Source organism: Scyliorhinus canicula, chromosome 17 (genome assembly GCF_902713615.1).
Source record: "Scyliorhinus canicula chromosome 17, sScyCan1.1, whole genome shotgun sequence".
NCBI classification, from domain to species: domain Eukaryota; kingdom Metazoa; phylum Chordata; class Chondrichthyes; order Carcharhiniformes; family Scyliorhinidae; genus Scyliorhinus; species Scyliorhinus canicula.
The window spans coordinates 63,787,317-63,802,242 of record NC_052162.1 but is presented as its reverse complement, the minus strand read 5'-3'; the positions used below and the strand labels follow the sequence as shown (position 1 = coordinate 63,802,242).

General features: G+C 43.4%; 2 protein-coding genes across 5 annotated transcripts in view; both read right to left on the bottom strand.

The window, feature by feature from the left end:
- The window catches only part of sytl4 (synaptotagmin-like 4), a 132,549-nt gene extending 127,393 nt beyond the window's left edge, over nt 1-5,156 (bottom strand). For all 3 annotated transcript variants that reach the window (XM_038775374.1, XM_038775370.1, XM_038775371.1), the window contains exon 1: nt 4,768-5,156. The gene's annotated coding sequence lies outside the window, so the exon portion shown is untranslated. The remainder of the gene's footprint in view (nt 1-4,767) is intronic.
- A 1,744-nt stretch (nt 5,157-6,900) lies between these two features.
- The window catches only part of trmt12 (tRNA methyltransferase 12 homolog), a 42,355-nt gene continuing 34,329 nt past the window's right edge, over nt 6,901-14,926 (bottom strand). For both annotated transcript variants that reach the window (XM_038775377.1, XM_038775378.1), the window contains 3 exons: nt 11,470-11,579; nt 10,901-11,058; nt 6,901-7,949 (listed from right to left, as the gene is read on the bottom strand). In XM_038775377.1, the coding sequence (XP_038631305.1) occupies nt 7,377-7,949; nt 10,901-11,058; nt 11,470-11,579 (841 nt within the window). In that variant the 3' untranslated portion in view covers nt 6,901-7,376. The remainder of the gene's footprint in view (nt 7,950-10,900; nt 11,059-11,469; nt 11,580-14,926) is intronic.

Below are 14,926 nucleotides of genomic sequence, written 5' to 3'. Positions count from 1 at the left end.
GTACAAATATACAGAAACACCCAACAACTCGAAACCTTCAAAATATTCAGAAAAGTCAACCGTTCGAGAAAAAACACCCCAAACAATCCACGAAACTGTTACCCAGTTCCGACCTGGCCTGAAAAAGAAAAGGGCCACTTGCTCAATCAAGAGTCCCCCGGCGGCTACGACCGCCGGTGCTCCCAGGTTTTAGTTCGTGTCCAACTTTTCCTCTTGTACAAAGGTCCAGGCCTCCTCTGGGGACTCGAAATAATGATGTTGGTCCTTGTAGGTGACCCACAAGCGCGCCGGTTGCAGCATTCCAAATTTGATCTTTTTCGCGTGTAGCACCGCCTTTGTCCGGTTGTACCGGGCCCGCCGCTTTGCCACCTCCGCACTCCAGTCCTGGTACACCCTTACCGTCGAGTTCTGCCACTTGCTGCTTTTCTCCCTTTTAGCCCACCTCAGGACTTTCTCTCGATCACTTAGCCGCTGGAACCGCACCAGCACCGCCCTCGGGGGCTCGTTTGCCCTAGGCCTCCTGGCCATGACCCGGTATGCCTCTTCCAATTCCAGGGGCGCCGGACCGGCCCCTTCCCCCATCAGGGAGCTCAACATCTCCGCCACATATCCCGGGAGATCCGACCCCTCCAGGCCTTCTTCCAGGCCCAGGATCCTCAAATTTTTCCTCCTCATCCGAGTGTCCAGCTCCTCGAAGCGGCTGTGCCACTTCATGTGGAGTGCCTCGTGCACCTCCACCTTTGCCCTGATGACTGTGGCCTCCTCCTCCCTCGCGGTCATCTCCTGCTGCAGATCTTTAATCGACGCCTCTTGGATCGCCTGGGCTCCCACCAACCTGGTGGCCGTCGCGTTCATGGACTCTAAGAGCTCCACTTTCATCTCCGTGAAAAAACGGAGGAGAGCGGCCTGCTGCTCCTCCGCCCATTTCTTCCACTCCTCCGATACACCTCCGGCCGCCATTTTGATTTTCTTCCCCCGCTTTTATAAAGGTGGTTTTTAATTGATACGCAAACATATTAGAACATGGAGGTTTTACTAAAGTTGCTATTGAAAAGGAAGTGCACGAAAGGATCTGGGGGAAAAGTTGAGGCCAGTTAGCACACTTGGCTAGATGGCTCGCGTATAGTTCAGAGTAACACAAACTGTGTGGGGTTGATACCTGCTTTGGCTGAGGTAGAGTGGAATCTGCCTCCTTGACCTACCCCTGAGAGTGGAAGGCAATGGCAAACCAGCACTGAAAAAAGCTGCGAAGAAAACACCTCAGTATGAAGCATTAGCAGACAATGAACCAAGGGCCTGCCTTCAGGTAGAGTGCATACCACTGAATGAATGGGGAGAGAATTCCAATTCAAAAGTTAATATTTGTACAGCCTTGATGGGTCAAGTAGTCTCCAAATTTCTGTGATTCACTTCTCAGACCTTGGCTTGAATTCAGCTCCGACTTTCCTTTACTTCAGTTGTAAGGGGCCATGTGAAAAAATTTGGAAAGGTCGAAATCCAACTTCCAACCAGCACGGGCCCACAGCACAAACCTGGCCCAGAGTGGCAGCAGGATGGTTAGCACAATAAAGGCTGCGTTTCTAACATGAGAGTTCGGACACATTGATGGGTCAGTTGGAAATGAACCTCCAACTAACCAATATTAATCAAAACGGGGATTGGCCACCTCCTCCACTTTTCAAGTCTTTAAATCCCAAGTTGAGCATTACCTATCAGCAGCTCCTGATCCCCCTTGTTATACGAAGATGGGAGCAGGAGTAGGCCATTCAGCCCCTGGAGCCTGCTCCACCGTTCAATAAGATCTGATTGTAACGTCAAATCTGCAATCCACTTTCTCTTGATAACCTATCACCCTCTTACTTACCAAGAAACTACCTTAATAATATTCAAAGACTCTGTTTTCACAACCTTTTCAGGAAGGGAATTCCAAAGACTCACAACTCTCTATTGTTTTGAATCTGGTGGATGGGCCTTAGTTTGATGCAATTCAAGTGTCCCATTTTCCAGCATTAACATCCCTCATTTTATGGATACAGTATGCAACATAACCGCTTAAAATACACATAATTACCAGCAAAAACTTCAGGAAAAACCTGGAAATATTAATTTTTATTTTATTCAGAATATTGAAGTATAGTATTTTTGAAACAACAAAACATTTTCACATTTTGACTCCTAATTTTGCCATTCGTCTAAAGGTGGTGCCGTCCTTGAATTCCAAATTCCTTCACAGTAATTAGAGCAGGGGTGGGCAAACTTTTCCGTGCAAGGGCCACATTCAGAAATTCACAATTTTAAAGGGCCGCATAGTATATTAAGTAAAATAATTACTTCACCCGGTTATGATTCTGGGTGCCTCATATAGAACATAGAACAGTACAGCACAGAACAGGCCCTTCGGCCCTCGATGTTGTGCCGAGCAATTATCACCCTACTCAAGTCAACGTATCCACCCTATACCAGTAAGTAACCCAACAGCCCCCCCCCATTAACCTTAAAAAAAAATAATTAAAAATTTTTAAAAAAAAATTTAAAAAGAATTTTTTTTTTTTTTTTTTTAATGACTTGGCGGGCCGCATAAAGACCTTTGGCGGGCCGCATGCGGCCCGCGGGCCATAGTTTGCCCACCCCTGAATTAGAGGGAGTTCTTCTATTTTTCTCCCATTTCACATGTTTTCATGCATTCTCTCTGTATGATGTGGAGATGCCGGCGTTGAACTGGGGTGAGCACAGTAAGGAGTCTTACAACACCAAGTTAAAGTCCAACAGGTTTGTTTCGAATCACTAGCTCTCAGAAGGAGCAGTGGTCCGAAAGCTAGTGATTCGAAACAAATCTGCTGGACTTTAACCCAGTGTTCTTCAAATTCGGGGGCGCGACCCACAGGCGGGTGTCGGAAGGGTCGCGGAGCTGTTGTCCGCGGCGCTCCCGATCGCGCAAATCCCCGCGCAGCAGCCAGCTTTTCATAACGCCGGCTGCAAGCGGCCGCGAATGCATTTAAAAAAAAAAATTCGGATGCATTGCACATGCGCGATTATCTGAGCGCATGCGTATTCCGCGAACATGTCAAAAAAAAAATTCGCCCGCACTCCGCATGCGCCCACGATGATCGGTGCGCAAATGCACATGCGCGCCAATAATCGGGCACGCATGCGCAGTGTGGCCGCTATTTTTAAAAACGGTTGCAGCTTTTTGTTTTACAAGTTCTGTATTGGTTTTTATTCATTTATTTTATTCATTTAATTTTTATCTTTTTCATTTATTTTATTCATTTTTTTTACAAGTTCCAGAGGGGGGTTTATTCATTTTTTTCATTCTTTTTTTTTACAAGTTCGGGGGGGGGGGGGGGGGGAGGGGGGGGGTTTATTCATTTTTTTTTCATTTATTTTACTCATTTTATTTTTTATTACAAGTTTGGAGGGGGGGGGGGGGTTATTTGATAAGATTTTACAGGAAAAAAATTCAGAACTTTGGACAGATGGAGACTCCATACTTTCCGACACAGGAAGGCTTCTCCTTCATCCAACAGGTTCCATTGGAGGAGCGTGTACGAGGGCCAAAGGGACCCAAAACCATTTCCTCCATTTTTGTCAGCAGCAAACAAGGTAAGAGAAAATGGTGGGTCGCACAGGTCGGCCGGCGTGGGTCGCGAAGGTTCGCTGGGTTGGGTCCTGAAGGTTGGCCGGTTGGTAAAAAAGGGTCCCCGGAAAAAAGTTTGAAAAACACTGCTTTAACCTAGTGTTGTAAGACTTCTTACTTCTCTCTCTGTATGCCCTTCTAACGGAGTTAGAAGTCAACCTTTGACTGAATAGACAGGCAGCTTTCTACTTATAAAGATTACATCCATTTAACTGGCACACACCCTGCATGTCAGTGAGACAATTCCCAATCAAACTCATTCTCGCCCCATCCATCTTTGCTTTCCTTTTAAGCGCTTAAAAGTCATTATTTGCCTATCAGGATGACAACAATTTTTTTTAAAGATTGTGTTCATAAGTAAAATCACTGAAATGTCTTTACAGCAATATGAAAGTCTGACATCAAAAAATAAATAGTAGATGGTTAATACCTGAATGGGACACTGGACATTCTCAGTGCCCAGGTTGGGAGGTGGGGATTAAAAGACCCTGGCCTGGGTGGCATGTGACACAGTGGTTTGCACTGGGACTGCGGCGCTGAGGACCTGGGTTCAATCCCGGCCCTGGGTCACTGTCCGTGTGGAGTTTGCACATTCTCCCCATGTCTGCGTGGGTTTCACCCCCACAACCCAAATATGTGCAGGTTAGATGGATTGGCCATGCTAAATTGTCCCTTAATTGGAAAAATATTGGGTACTCTAAATTTATTAAAAAGAGACCCCGGTCGTTCGGCCTGCTCTTCAGTGCCCTCCTCGCACTGAACCCGCCGTCCTGGTTGACCAGTTGTCCCTTCCGCAAAACTCCCACTCACACTATTCCTTTTATTATCCCTTTTACGTTTGTATCCTCCTGGCAGCCGCTCTTCGAATTATATACACAGATCATTTTCTGACATCCTGACCTTCGAGCCATGTGAATTAACTAAACCTACAGTCCAGAGTGAGAGTTTCTGGTGGAAACGACCCTGTTGCGGGACTCCTCCGCCGCTGTCCCCGTTGAAAAGTTAGAAGATAGTTTCAGTTGCTGCCACAGACCCCGAGAATGACAATGTGAACCAACTCAGGTAGACTGGGGGCAGGTCCCTCAACATCACACACGTACAATCAGCCACTTGAAAGAAGTTTCACTTACTTCAGGATACAGGGCACAACCGAATCTCTTTCTCTCTCGCTCTCGGGAAGGACTTTTCTAATCCTTTCTCTCGGATTCCTGGCTTCTTTCTTCCGCTGGTTCCGGAAGCGAAAGTTTGAGGAACTCTTCGGCTGGAGGCTCGGCAAAGCGATCCAGCCGGCGGCACGCCCTCCCAATCCCGCTGCTCCCTATAGACTCCGGCCCAGTCTTTGCACCGTCCCCATTGGCCCTCCTCTTTGATCAATGGCTAAGCCATACACACATCACTAAATCCCCTGCTCGTGGGTAAAGGTGTGACCGGCACTCATAAATCTGTGCCATACATAACACGGAAAGTGGAGAAAAGGCACAACCAACGCAGCTGCAATCAGAACATTGCCACCTGTGGGAGAAAGTGTTTTTTTTTGCCGAGCAACCCACGGGTCAAAGTGAATGTAAATTTACATATTTTGAAAATGATACCTTTGCAACTAGCTATCAGCGAAGGTTCTAAAGTCACCCAGAAGTTGATCCACATACAGCACAGAAACAGGCCATTTGGCCAAACTAATCTGTGCTAATGTTTGTAAGCCACACCAGTGTTTCCATCTCTCATCTCAGTATTTTAGTTGTCCTTTCTCTATTTTCCTTTTGAAAGCACCCATGCCATTTGCCTCCACCAGGTCTTGTGATGGAGGCATTCTCACCATGCTTGGAGTACAATTTCTCCAATTTCCTGGTTAAATTAATTTGCGAATACTTTGAATTTACAGAACTTGAATATTGCAGAAGAGGCGTTCTGAAGCTTTTTTGTATTGATCACGAGGACAAACCCTAGAATGCCAAATTTCAAACAATCACAACTTATAGAAAAGGGTGCCAATTAGTTGGCAAGTCAACTGATTGGCCAACATTATACCATGGAGAAAACAATGGGTAATGATCACCCAGATAATTTTTAAAAAATGGATTGTTTGAACATATTCCTCTGGTTTTCAAAGAATGGGTCAACACATATGAATGTCACTTCTAGTAGGCATAGGACGCTACAGGCCTGACTAATTATTTAAGATTGGTTGTTAGTGTAGGTAAGGATTGTTCAGTAAATGTTGCTCAATCACAACATTTAAGCTTAATTTTGTGTTTCTCTATTTATAGGTTAAGAAAGGCTTAATAACTTCAGTTCAGTTGCCTGCATTGTAATGAGGGTTTTACGACATCAGGATTTAAAGAAAAACTAGGCTGTTGCTTAGCAACCTGGGGCCACCTTGAGACAGCAAGAGCTTTTGAGATAGTTCTAAGCTTGTGCCAAGAGAAACACAGGACAGGGAACTGCAGAGAGCAGATTTCCCAAAAGAACAAAGGAATGTCCCAAAAACCAGAGAATATGGCAAAATGATCTCCCAGGAAGACAGTTAAGTCAAAGTAACAAAGAACAGGAATCTGAGCAAGGTTGAGAAGGCGGGTCCTTCATGAATAACCTCAGCCGGAATGGGAATTGAACCCACGCTGTTGGTGTCACTCCGCATCACGAACCAGCCATCTCGCCAACTGTGCTGATTATTATTAAGAGTTACACTGATAAATTTAGATGAAAACGTTTGAGTGCACCATGAATGCTGGCATTCATATGATGGCCTGTTTCTGTGCTGTGTTTCTGATATAATCCAACTAACAATTATACAAAGGGAAATATGTCATTATACAAAGGTGATTCAGAATATCATGACAGTATTTTCTGTTCCTCTCGTGTCTTCTATGCATGTATATGAGAGCCTGAGGCTGAGCTGCTTACAGTTAGCTGTTTCTTCCTTCAACATTCGCAAAAGTTTGGCAACCTTGGCAATTAGCAGCAATAAAGCAAATTTATAGAGTTCAAGGGAGATTGTAGAGAAGTCAGCAGCCTAGCAATTACAACTCAGACTTGCAGAGAAGGATGAAAATGAAAATCCAGCAAACTATTTGCAATGCAGTGGAGCAGCTAGCCATCTGAGTGAATGTGAGACATTGTGTGAAAGAGGAGGTGACAAAGCCAACGAACAAGTACAAAGACAGACACAGATGTCCAAGATGAAGCATGAATCATCACATCTCGCCATTCAGGATTCGAAATAGCACCAGGATGGTGAGTAATAATCACCACCATTCTCAAAGTTTAGCAAATGTTCTCAATTTAATAGGTTTGAAGGATGCAAGGATATTTGTTTGACTACTCAAGCATTGTTGGAGACATTCAAAATATCTGTACCTGTTAACAAAATAGATTTGTGAGGTCCGATTTACTTAATGTCTTTGTTTTTGTTTTACTTCTCCACTTGAATCCAGATGAGCATCATTGGTTGGCAGGGTTAGGAATAAATCTAATCTATTCCTTGGTTGATCCAGTTGAAGACAAATTCTAACAGCACCAGCAGGATGCTAATGAGATGGCAAATAACATGCTCCCAGACCTCTGCCATTCCAAACTCACCGGAGACGTAAACCACATCACAACACTGGGATTTACAACTTTGTTTTTAAAAGGAGATTAAAAGCTGCTTAAACCCCCTTTATAACATGGACAAACACATGAACAGATATTTCCAGATTCTCAACCTTAACTGTGTGAAAAGACCTGCACTTGCAGGATATTAAGTCTCATCACATGGCCTACATTCCAAGTCCAGTACAACATGATCAATGTGTGGTGCATAAGACTTCACATGCTCAATATGCAAGATGTTTGTTCGCCATTGCTTTTGATGGAGAATTTCTAATAAATTCTTAATCCTTAATGCCACTGATTTTGCCCAAGCTTGCCATTCCGGATGGATAAATATCCTCTTTTCACAACATGACCCACAGTTTGTTTCAACTTTTAACCTGTTGCCTGGTCCCTTCCACCTCGAGTTGAGTATGCTTTCTTTAGTACATGAACATGTGAATGCTGGAGTTGTAGAGTCGGAGCTAGACTTAGACCTCTCAGTCCATGAAGCTGGAAGCACTGCTGTTAAACTCTGTTCCTGTTCTTGACAATGGCCTTCATCAAGATTCTTCCTGTCAAAGGCTGCACCTCTGTTCTCAGCATACAGGCTGATATTATGGTGAATGTGGAAAATTCCTCCTCTATCCTCTCTCAACAATTGGCATGCTATAGGCCATCCCTCTTCTGAACTTGGAATGAGTCCTAAATTCACTCGGTCAGCCAGATTACGTAGAGGGAGCTAAAAACAGAAAGGAGTTCAGTTATGGATTTATAGCCAAGGAAAAATTCAAACATCTCATTATATATATGAAAATTAGAATCGAAACAAAGATCATCATTAAGCTGATCGAACCCACCTTACAGTAGCAGACTTGGGAGCCCAAGATGGATACGCTGGAACAGATTGCTTTTCTACTTTTATGGGTCCAGGTGACCACTAAGATGGAAGGAGAATTATGCGGCAAAACTCACTCTCAATAGTAGCAGAAAGGATGAGGATTCCAGCTTGAACATTGGTGAGCTAGTGGCAGAGGAAACTTGGGAATGAATGAGGAGGAGAGTATGGCCACCACCATACAGCTTCAGTCAAGACTATCAAATTAATCCATTCATACCAATGACCTCAGCTATATGAGAGAGTCAAACACGATGATCATATAAGTGCCTGATCTTCACCAAGCTGGTCCGTAGCAGTGTTGGAGTGATATAGCACTAGCTCAGGAGAGGGACGATGGTGAATGAGAGCTTGAAAGTGGGGACTTGACTCAAAGTGCCAGTACCCAACAAACTGCCTTATGTCCAGATGGTAAGTTCCTGGTGTTAGGAGCAGACCGCAGGATTTTATTTGTTAACCTTTTACATTAGGTGAAACTTCATGACATTAGGATTTTCCTTGGCAGCAATGTTCGCATTTGGTCTGGCCCCACTTCATCCTCCTCCTCTACAATCTCCTCATCATAACGAGACTAATTACCTTCTTTGTCCTGCTCAATTTGCAATCCTTTCTGTTGTGCAATGCTGTACACACCCCTATTGGTGAATACTAGAGGTCGTTTCTAGATCTCTCCAGTCTCCTGAAGCGCACCGTCAACATTTAGATGGCTCGCTTGGTGACACAACTGGTGGTCACGTAACATGATCCTGTGTCTCATTGGTGGAATTTTTCAGAGGTGTTATGAACAAATTAGAGGGGGGTACAGCCCTTTTCTCCAAAGCCATAACTTTCTCCAACTCAAAATTCCGTCTTGGCTCCAGCTTCACAACAATGTCAATGCTTTTCTACGACACTGATGTGTAATGCTTCCTTTTCTCACACAACCGATTGATTGTATGGCCTATGTAACTGAGATTGACCATATGTACAAAATTATCAAAAACTTTGGAACGGAATATAGGACAGAGAAAGTAGACTTTTATTCCATCAGTCCGGGCTGCCCAGGTCCAATTATATAAAAAAACAGTTTTGACAGTAATTAGCAAATATGTTTCAGAAAATATAATGCCCTTTGTATACTGCAGTGAGATTAAACTGTCACAGTAAAAAATATTTCTTGTTCGTCTATGACATTGTGTAAAAATGTTTAGCATTTTGAAATTGAACTTTTTATATACTGCAAAAGAAATTTACAAAATAATACATTGTTACACAAACACTATAGTTGATAATGGGCATTCAACAGGATAATCAGAATTAAGGACGGTATTGTTCTCAGAGTTGCTGCAGTGACTCTTGAAGAATGCAACTGTCAGGGTTGGTGAAGTAACTATTAAAGAATGTAACTGCAAGGGTCAGTGAAATTACTATTAAAGGAGTCATAAATTCTAATTGTGGTAGTTAAGAATAATCCTTGCATCTCTTCAATGTTGATCTTTCTTTCCTCCTCTCCATTCCCTAAATTCAGATTTATAGCAATTCCTCATGGGTTTTAAAAGCGCAAGTGGCGGCTTACAATTGGTCTGAAATTTGGTCAGACACACCAACATCAAAGCCAGGAATGGATGTACTTGTGGGGAATTGTCGTTGGGGTGTTGTTTATGTAAGCCATGTTGGCTGTCTTTTGTTTTTCTTGGTGTGTGGTTGCTTATTCTGTTAAAATTTATAATATAAATGCCTCAATAAAATATTTTTCAAAAAAAAGAAAGAATATACTTAGGGGTCCCTGCAGCTTAGTTTCACTACAGGGTTTAGACAGGAACTTAGGAAAACATAAAACAAAGGATACATTTGACCTACCTAGCCCACTCGAGTCCATTGATCATGTATAAACTACCTATCATTAACTTCATTACACCCAATAAACCTCCTCAATGAGAATCTACATAAAATCTCCCTGAGCCCCAAAAGGCAAAAGTTAAAAATATTACCTCAATATGTCACCCCCAGTTAATAAGCTCTTGATCTTTTGTGCTTATCACCGCCATCACACACACCCCATGCACTCCTGGCCCGCTGTACAGAAGCACCATTCTGTCATATGGAACATTAGATTAACCTAGTAAATGCCAATCCCTATTATTACCAATCCTATTTTCAACTAGATATTTCATCAACTGAACTCCTGCCTGAGCCTCAACCTGTTCTACACTTCTTGGGAATAGGAGGTCAAAGAGTTCCGACCGAACGCATCTCACTTATAGCATGTTAAATTTAAATGCATACCTTCCATTCTGAGTTATTAATAATAATAATAATCTTTATTATTGTCACAAGTAGGCTTACACTAACACTGCAATGAAGTTACTGTGAAGAGCCCCTATCGCCACATTCCAGCGCCTGTTCGGGTACACAGAGGAGAATTCAGAATGTCCAATTCACCTAACAGCTCGTCTTTTGGGACTTGTGGGAGGAAACCGGAGCACCCGGAGGAAACCCATGCAGACACGGGGAGAACGTGCAGACTCCACACAGGCAGTAAACCAAGTGGGAATCGAACCTGGGGCCCTGGTGCTGTGAAACAACAGTGTTAACCACTGTGCTACCGTGCCTCAAGTCAAATAATCTATATCTATCACCTATGCATCAGAGTTTTAAAGATAGAAGGCACCTGGAACTAGGTCTAGGATAAATATTTGGGAGAGACACCCATTAGCTTTATCCTTGTGTTCAGTGACTCTTCAAGATTTATCTTGCTGTGGCTGCCCAAACACTGAAAACACTAAGATTCAAACAGTGGGCATATCAAACAGTACCTGCTGGTTGTCACCTTTGTGGATTTTACAGCGATGTGACACTTTGTTCAAGTCCAGATTCTTTACTAGTGCAGCAACTGCATGTGGGTTCCACTCACAGGCATGGACAAATGCTGCACCTGCATGCATCAAAAATGGTAACGTAAAATAACCAATACCTGCAGAGATAAGAGTTAACAGAGGGAGATTATCATTATCTGCCACATTCGTACTAAACTAATGAGACCAAATTACTAGTACACAATTCACAAATATGAAGCTATTTTATGGAACTTATATTTTTGATGCCAGTGCATTATGTGCATGATTTCCCTTTCTGAGTATCATAACAGTTACTTTTCAATTGAAATACTCATATCCAGAGCCCCACATGACAAGAGTGACTACACTTCAATGACTAATCATTAAATGAGTTGATGAAATGGATATGGTTTTCCTTCAAATTACCTGTAATGTTGCAGAAATAGAAGGGACCTTCCCTCGTTACAAATGTTAAGACATTGTAGAATCATACAGCACAGACAGCGGCCATTTGGCCCATTGTGTCTGTGCCAGTAACACTCAGTTACCTGCATACAGGTCCACAACCACCTCCCCTGTGCAGTCAAAAGAGCTGACCCGAAGCTTCTCGGTGATATTTCCTGATGAGAACATGCACTTGGTGACATCAAATGTGTACCTGGTAAGAGAACATGAGGCTTGAGCATTAGGAGTTCGCTTTTATGCGATTAGAATGATCGCTTTAAGAGCAAAAAATATTTTCCAGAAAAGAATACAACTGCAAAGATTACAACATATCCCCACATATCACAAAGCACAGATAACATCAGACCCAAATCACTTGACCAGGAAAATATACCAAGTTGCAGCAATGCAGAAAAAGACTCCATGGACAATGCCATCACTCCAATAGGCAGCCATCATTAACATAATACCCATCAGAGCAAATATTTCCATCTAAATAAAGCTTACTATGTAAGGATAATTTCACACCACTTGATGTCTTGATTTCCAGCATGCATTTTTGAAATCTGCCAATAACTGGGTCCCAGGCCTAAAAGATCAACAACCCCAAAGTAGTCACAGAATCACAGAGTTATTACAGCGCAGGAGGCCACCGAGACCATCATGTCTGCACAGGCTCTCCAAACAAGCATCATGACTTAGTGCCATTCCCCTGTCTTACTCCATACCCTTACACATTGAAGTAATCATCCAAAGTCCTCTTGAATGCCTCGATTGGGGTGACATGGTGGCACAGTCATTAGCACTGCTGCATCACAGCTCCAGAGACCTGGGTTCAATTCCGACCTCGGGTGATTGTCTGCTGGAATTTGCACTTGCTCCCCATGTCTGTGTGGGTTTCCTCCGGGAGCTCGGGTTTCCTCCTACAGTCCAAAGATGTACAGCTTAGGTGGATTGGCCATGCTCAATTACCACTTAGTGTTCAAAAGGGTTACTGGATTACAGGGATAGGGTGGAGGTGCTCTTTCCAAAGGCCGGTACAGACTGGACGGGCCAAATGGCTTCCATCTACACTGTATGGATTCTATGATTGAACCTGCCTCCAGTCAATGCCTTCCAGACCCAAACAATTTGCTGTGTGAAAAGGTTTTGCTCACATCACATTTGCTTCTTTTGCAAATCACTTTAAATCTGTGCTCTCTCATTCTTGGTCCTTTTATGAATTTCCCACGGCATGGTGGCACAGTGGTTAGCACTGCTGCCTCACAGTGCCAGAGACCTGGGTTCAATCCTGGTCTCGGGTGACTGTCTGTATGTCCGTGTGTTTACACTTTCTCCTTGTGTCTGCGTGGATTTGCACCAGGTGCTCCAGTTTCCGCCCACAGTCCTCGCTCCCATAGTCCAAGGATGTGGATAGGCCATGCTAAATTGCCTTAGTGTCCAAAAGGACAGATGGGGTTACTGGGTTACGGGATAGGGTGGGGGCCTGACCCTAGGTGGGGTGCACATTCAGAGGTTCAGTTCAGACTTGATGGCTGAACGGTCTCCTTCTGCACCATACGGATTCTATGAACTCCCTAACTACTCTGTCCAGCCACCTCATGATTTGGAACATCTGTGTCAAATCTGCCCCTTAACCTCTACAAGGAGATCAATCCCAACCTCGCCAATCTATCTTCATAATTGAAGTTTCTCATCCCTGGAACCATTCTTGTAAACCTCTTCTGCATCCTCTCCAATGTGTTCACATCCTTCCTATAGTGTGGCACCCAGAACTGTACACAATATTCCAGCTGGACTGGAAGGGGCTGATTTAGCACAGTGGGCTAAATAGCTGGCTTTAAAAGCAGACCCAGGCAGGCCAGCAGCACGGGTTCGATTCCCGCACCAGTCTCCTCGAACAGGTGCCGGAACGTGGCTAAGAGGGTAACTTCATTTAAAGCCTACTTGTGACAATAAGCGATTTTCATTTCAGCTGAGGCGTAAATAGTGTCTTGTCTAAGTTCAGCATAACAACTTGTATAAATTCAGATTAACCTCCTTGCTCTTGTACTCTATGCCACTATCAATAAAGTCCAGAGTACTTTATTAACTGCTCTCTCTACCAGTCCTGCCACCTTCAGTGATCTATGAACATATTCAACCTAGTCCCTCTGCTTCTGGTGCCCCTAAGAATTTTACCCCTTTTTTATATTGCCTCTCCATGTTCTTCCTACCAAAATGCATCATCTCACACTTATCTGCTTGAACATCATCTGTCACCTATCTGCCCACTCCACCAACTTGTCTCTGTCCTTTTGAAGTTCTACATTGTTCTTCACTGTTTACAATACTTTCAAGGTTTGTGTTATCCTGTTGAATGAAACATATTTAGATGAGACATTAAATTGAGCCTCCATCTGCTTAGATGAACATTAAAGATCCCATGCCAATATTAAAAAAGGGGCAAGGAGATTCCCAATACCCTGGCCAACAATCACAGAAAACAGATCATCTGATCAATCATTAGCTTGCTTTTTCTAGGTCTTGCAGTGTGAAAGTGGTTCTCCAATTTGTTTAGCTAACAGTAACTATATTTCAAAAGTACTTACCGTAATTTCCGGACTATAAAGCGCACCTGACTATAAGCCGCACCCACTGATTTTGAAATTTTTTTTTATTTTGAACATAAATAAGCCGCACACGTATATAAGCCGCAGGTGCTTACCGGTACATTGAAACAAATGAGCTTTACACAGGCTTTAACGAAATACGGCTTGTAACAAAAATAAAAAATTAGCGGTAAAGAATAGCCTACCAAGAAAGTCATTGGTCACTGTGGAGCGAAATCAATCCGATTAAGCTCTTAAGATTAACATAGAATCATCAGTTTGAAACATTAAAAATAAATAAATCATGTGTAAAAAGAAGTATTTTATTACTGATCGTAATCAAGATATCACCAACCCAGGTGATCAGAGTCACTATCCTCCTCTTGGGCACTGAAACCACTGAAGTCATCTCCTTCAGTGTCAGAGTTGAATAGCCTCAGAATTGCTTCATCCGATGTTGGATTGTTTTCATTGTCGCTCTCATCACTTTCATCCGGAGGCAAATTTCCCGCTGAGCTCATGCTGCCCTCTTCAACATGCAGCAATCCAGCTTTTCGAAACCCGTTGATGATAGTGGATTTTTTAACAATGCTCCACGCTGTCAGGACCCACTGGCAGACTTGACCATAAGTTGCTCTTCGCATGCGGCCCGTTTTAGTGAAGGATTTCTCCCCACTTGTCATCCAAGCCTCCCACTGAACACGAAGCGCCACCTTAAATGCACGATTTAAACTGATGTCGAGTGGCTGTAAATACTTTGTTGTGCCCCCAGGAATCACAGCTGGAATTGAGTTTGTCCTCTTGATGGCTTCTTTCACAGAATCTGTTATGTGGGCCCTCATGCTGTCCAAAACGAGCAATGCCTTGTTCCTGTGAAAGAATCCTCCCGGTCGCTTGCCGTAGCACTCCGTATGCCATTCATGCATTAGGCTTTCCGTCATCCATCCTTTCTTGTTGACTTTCACAACAA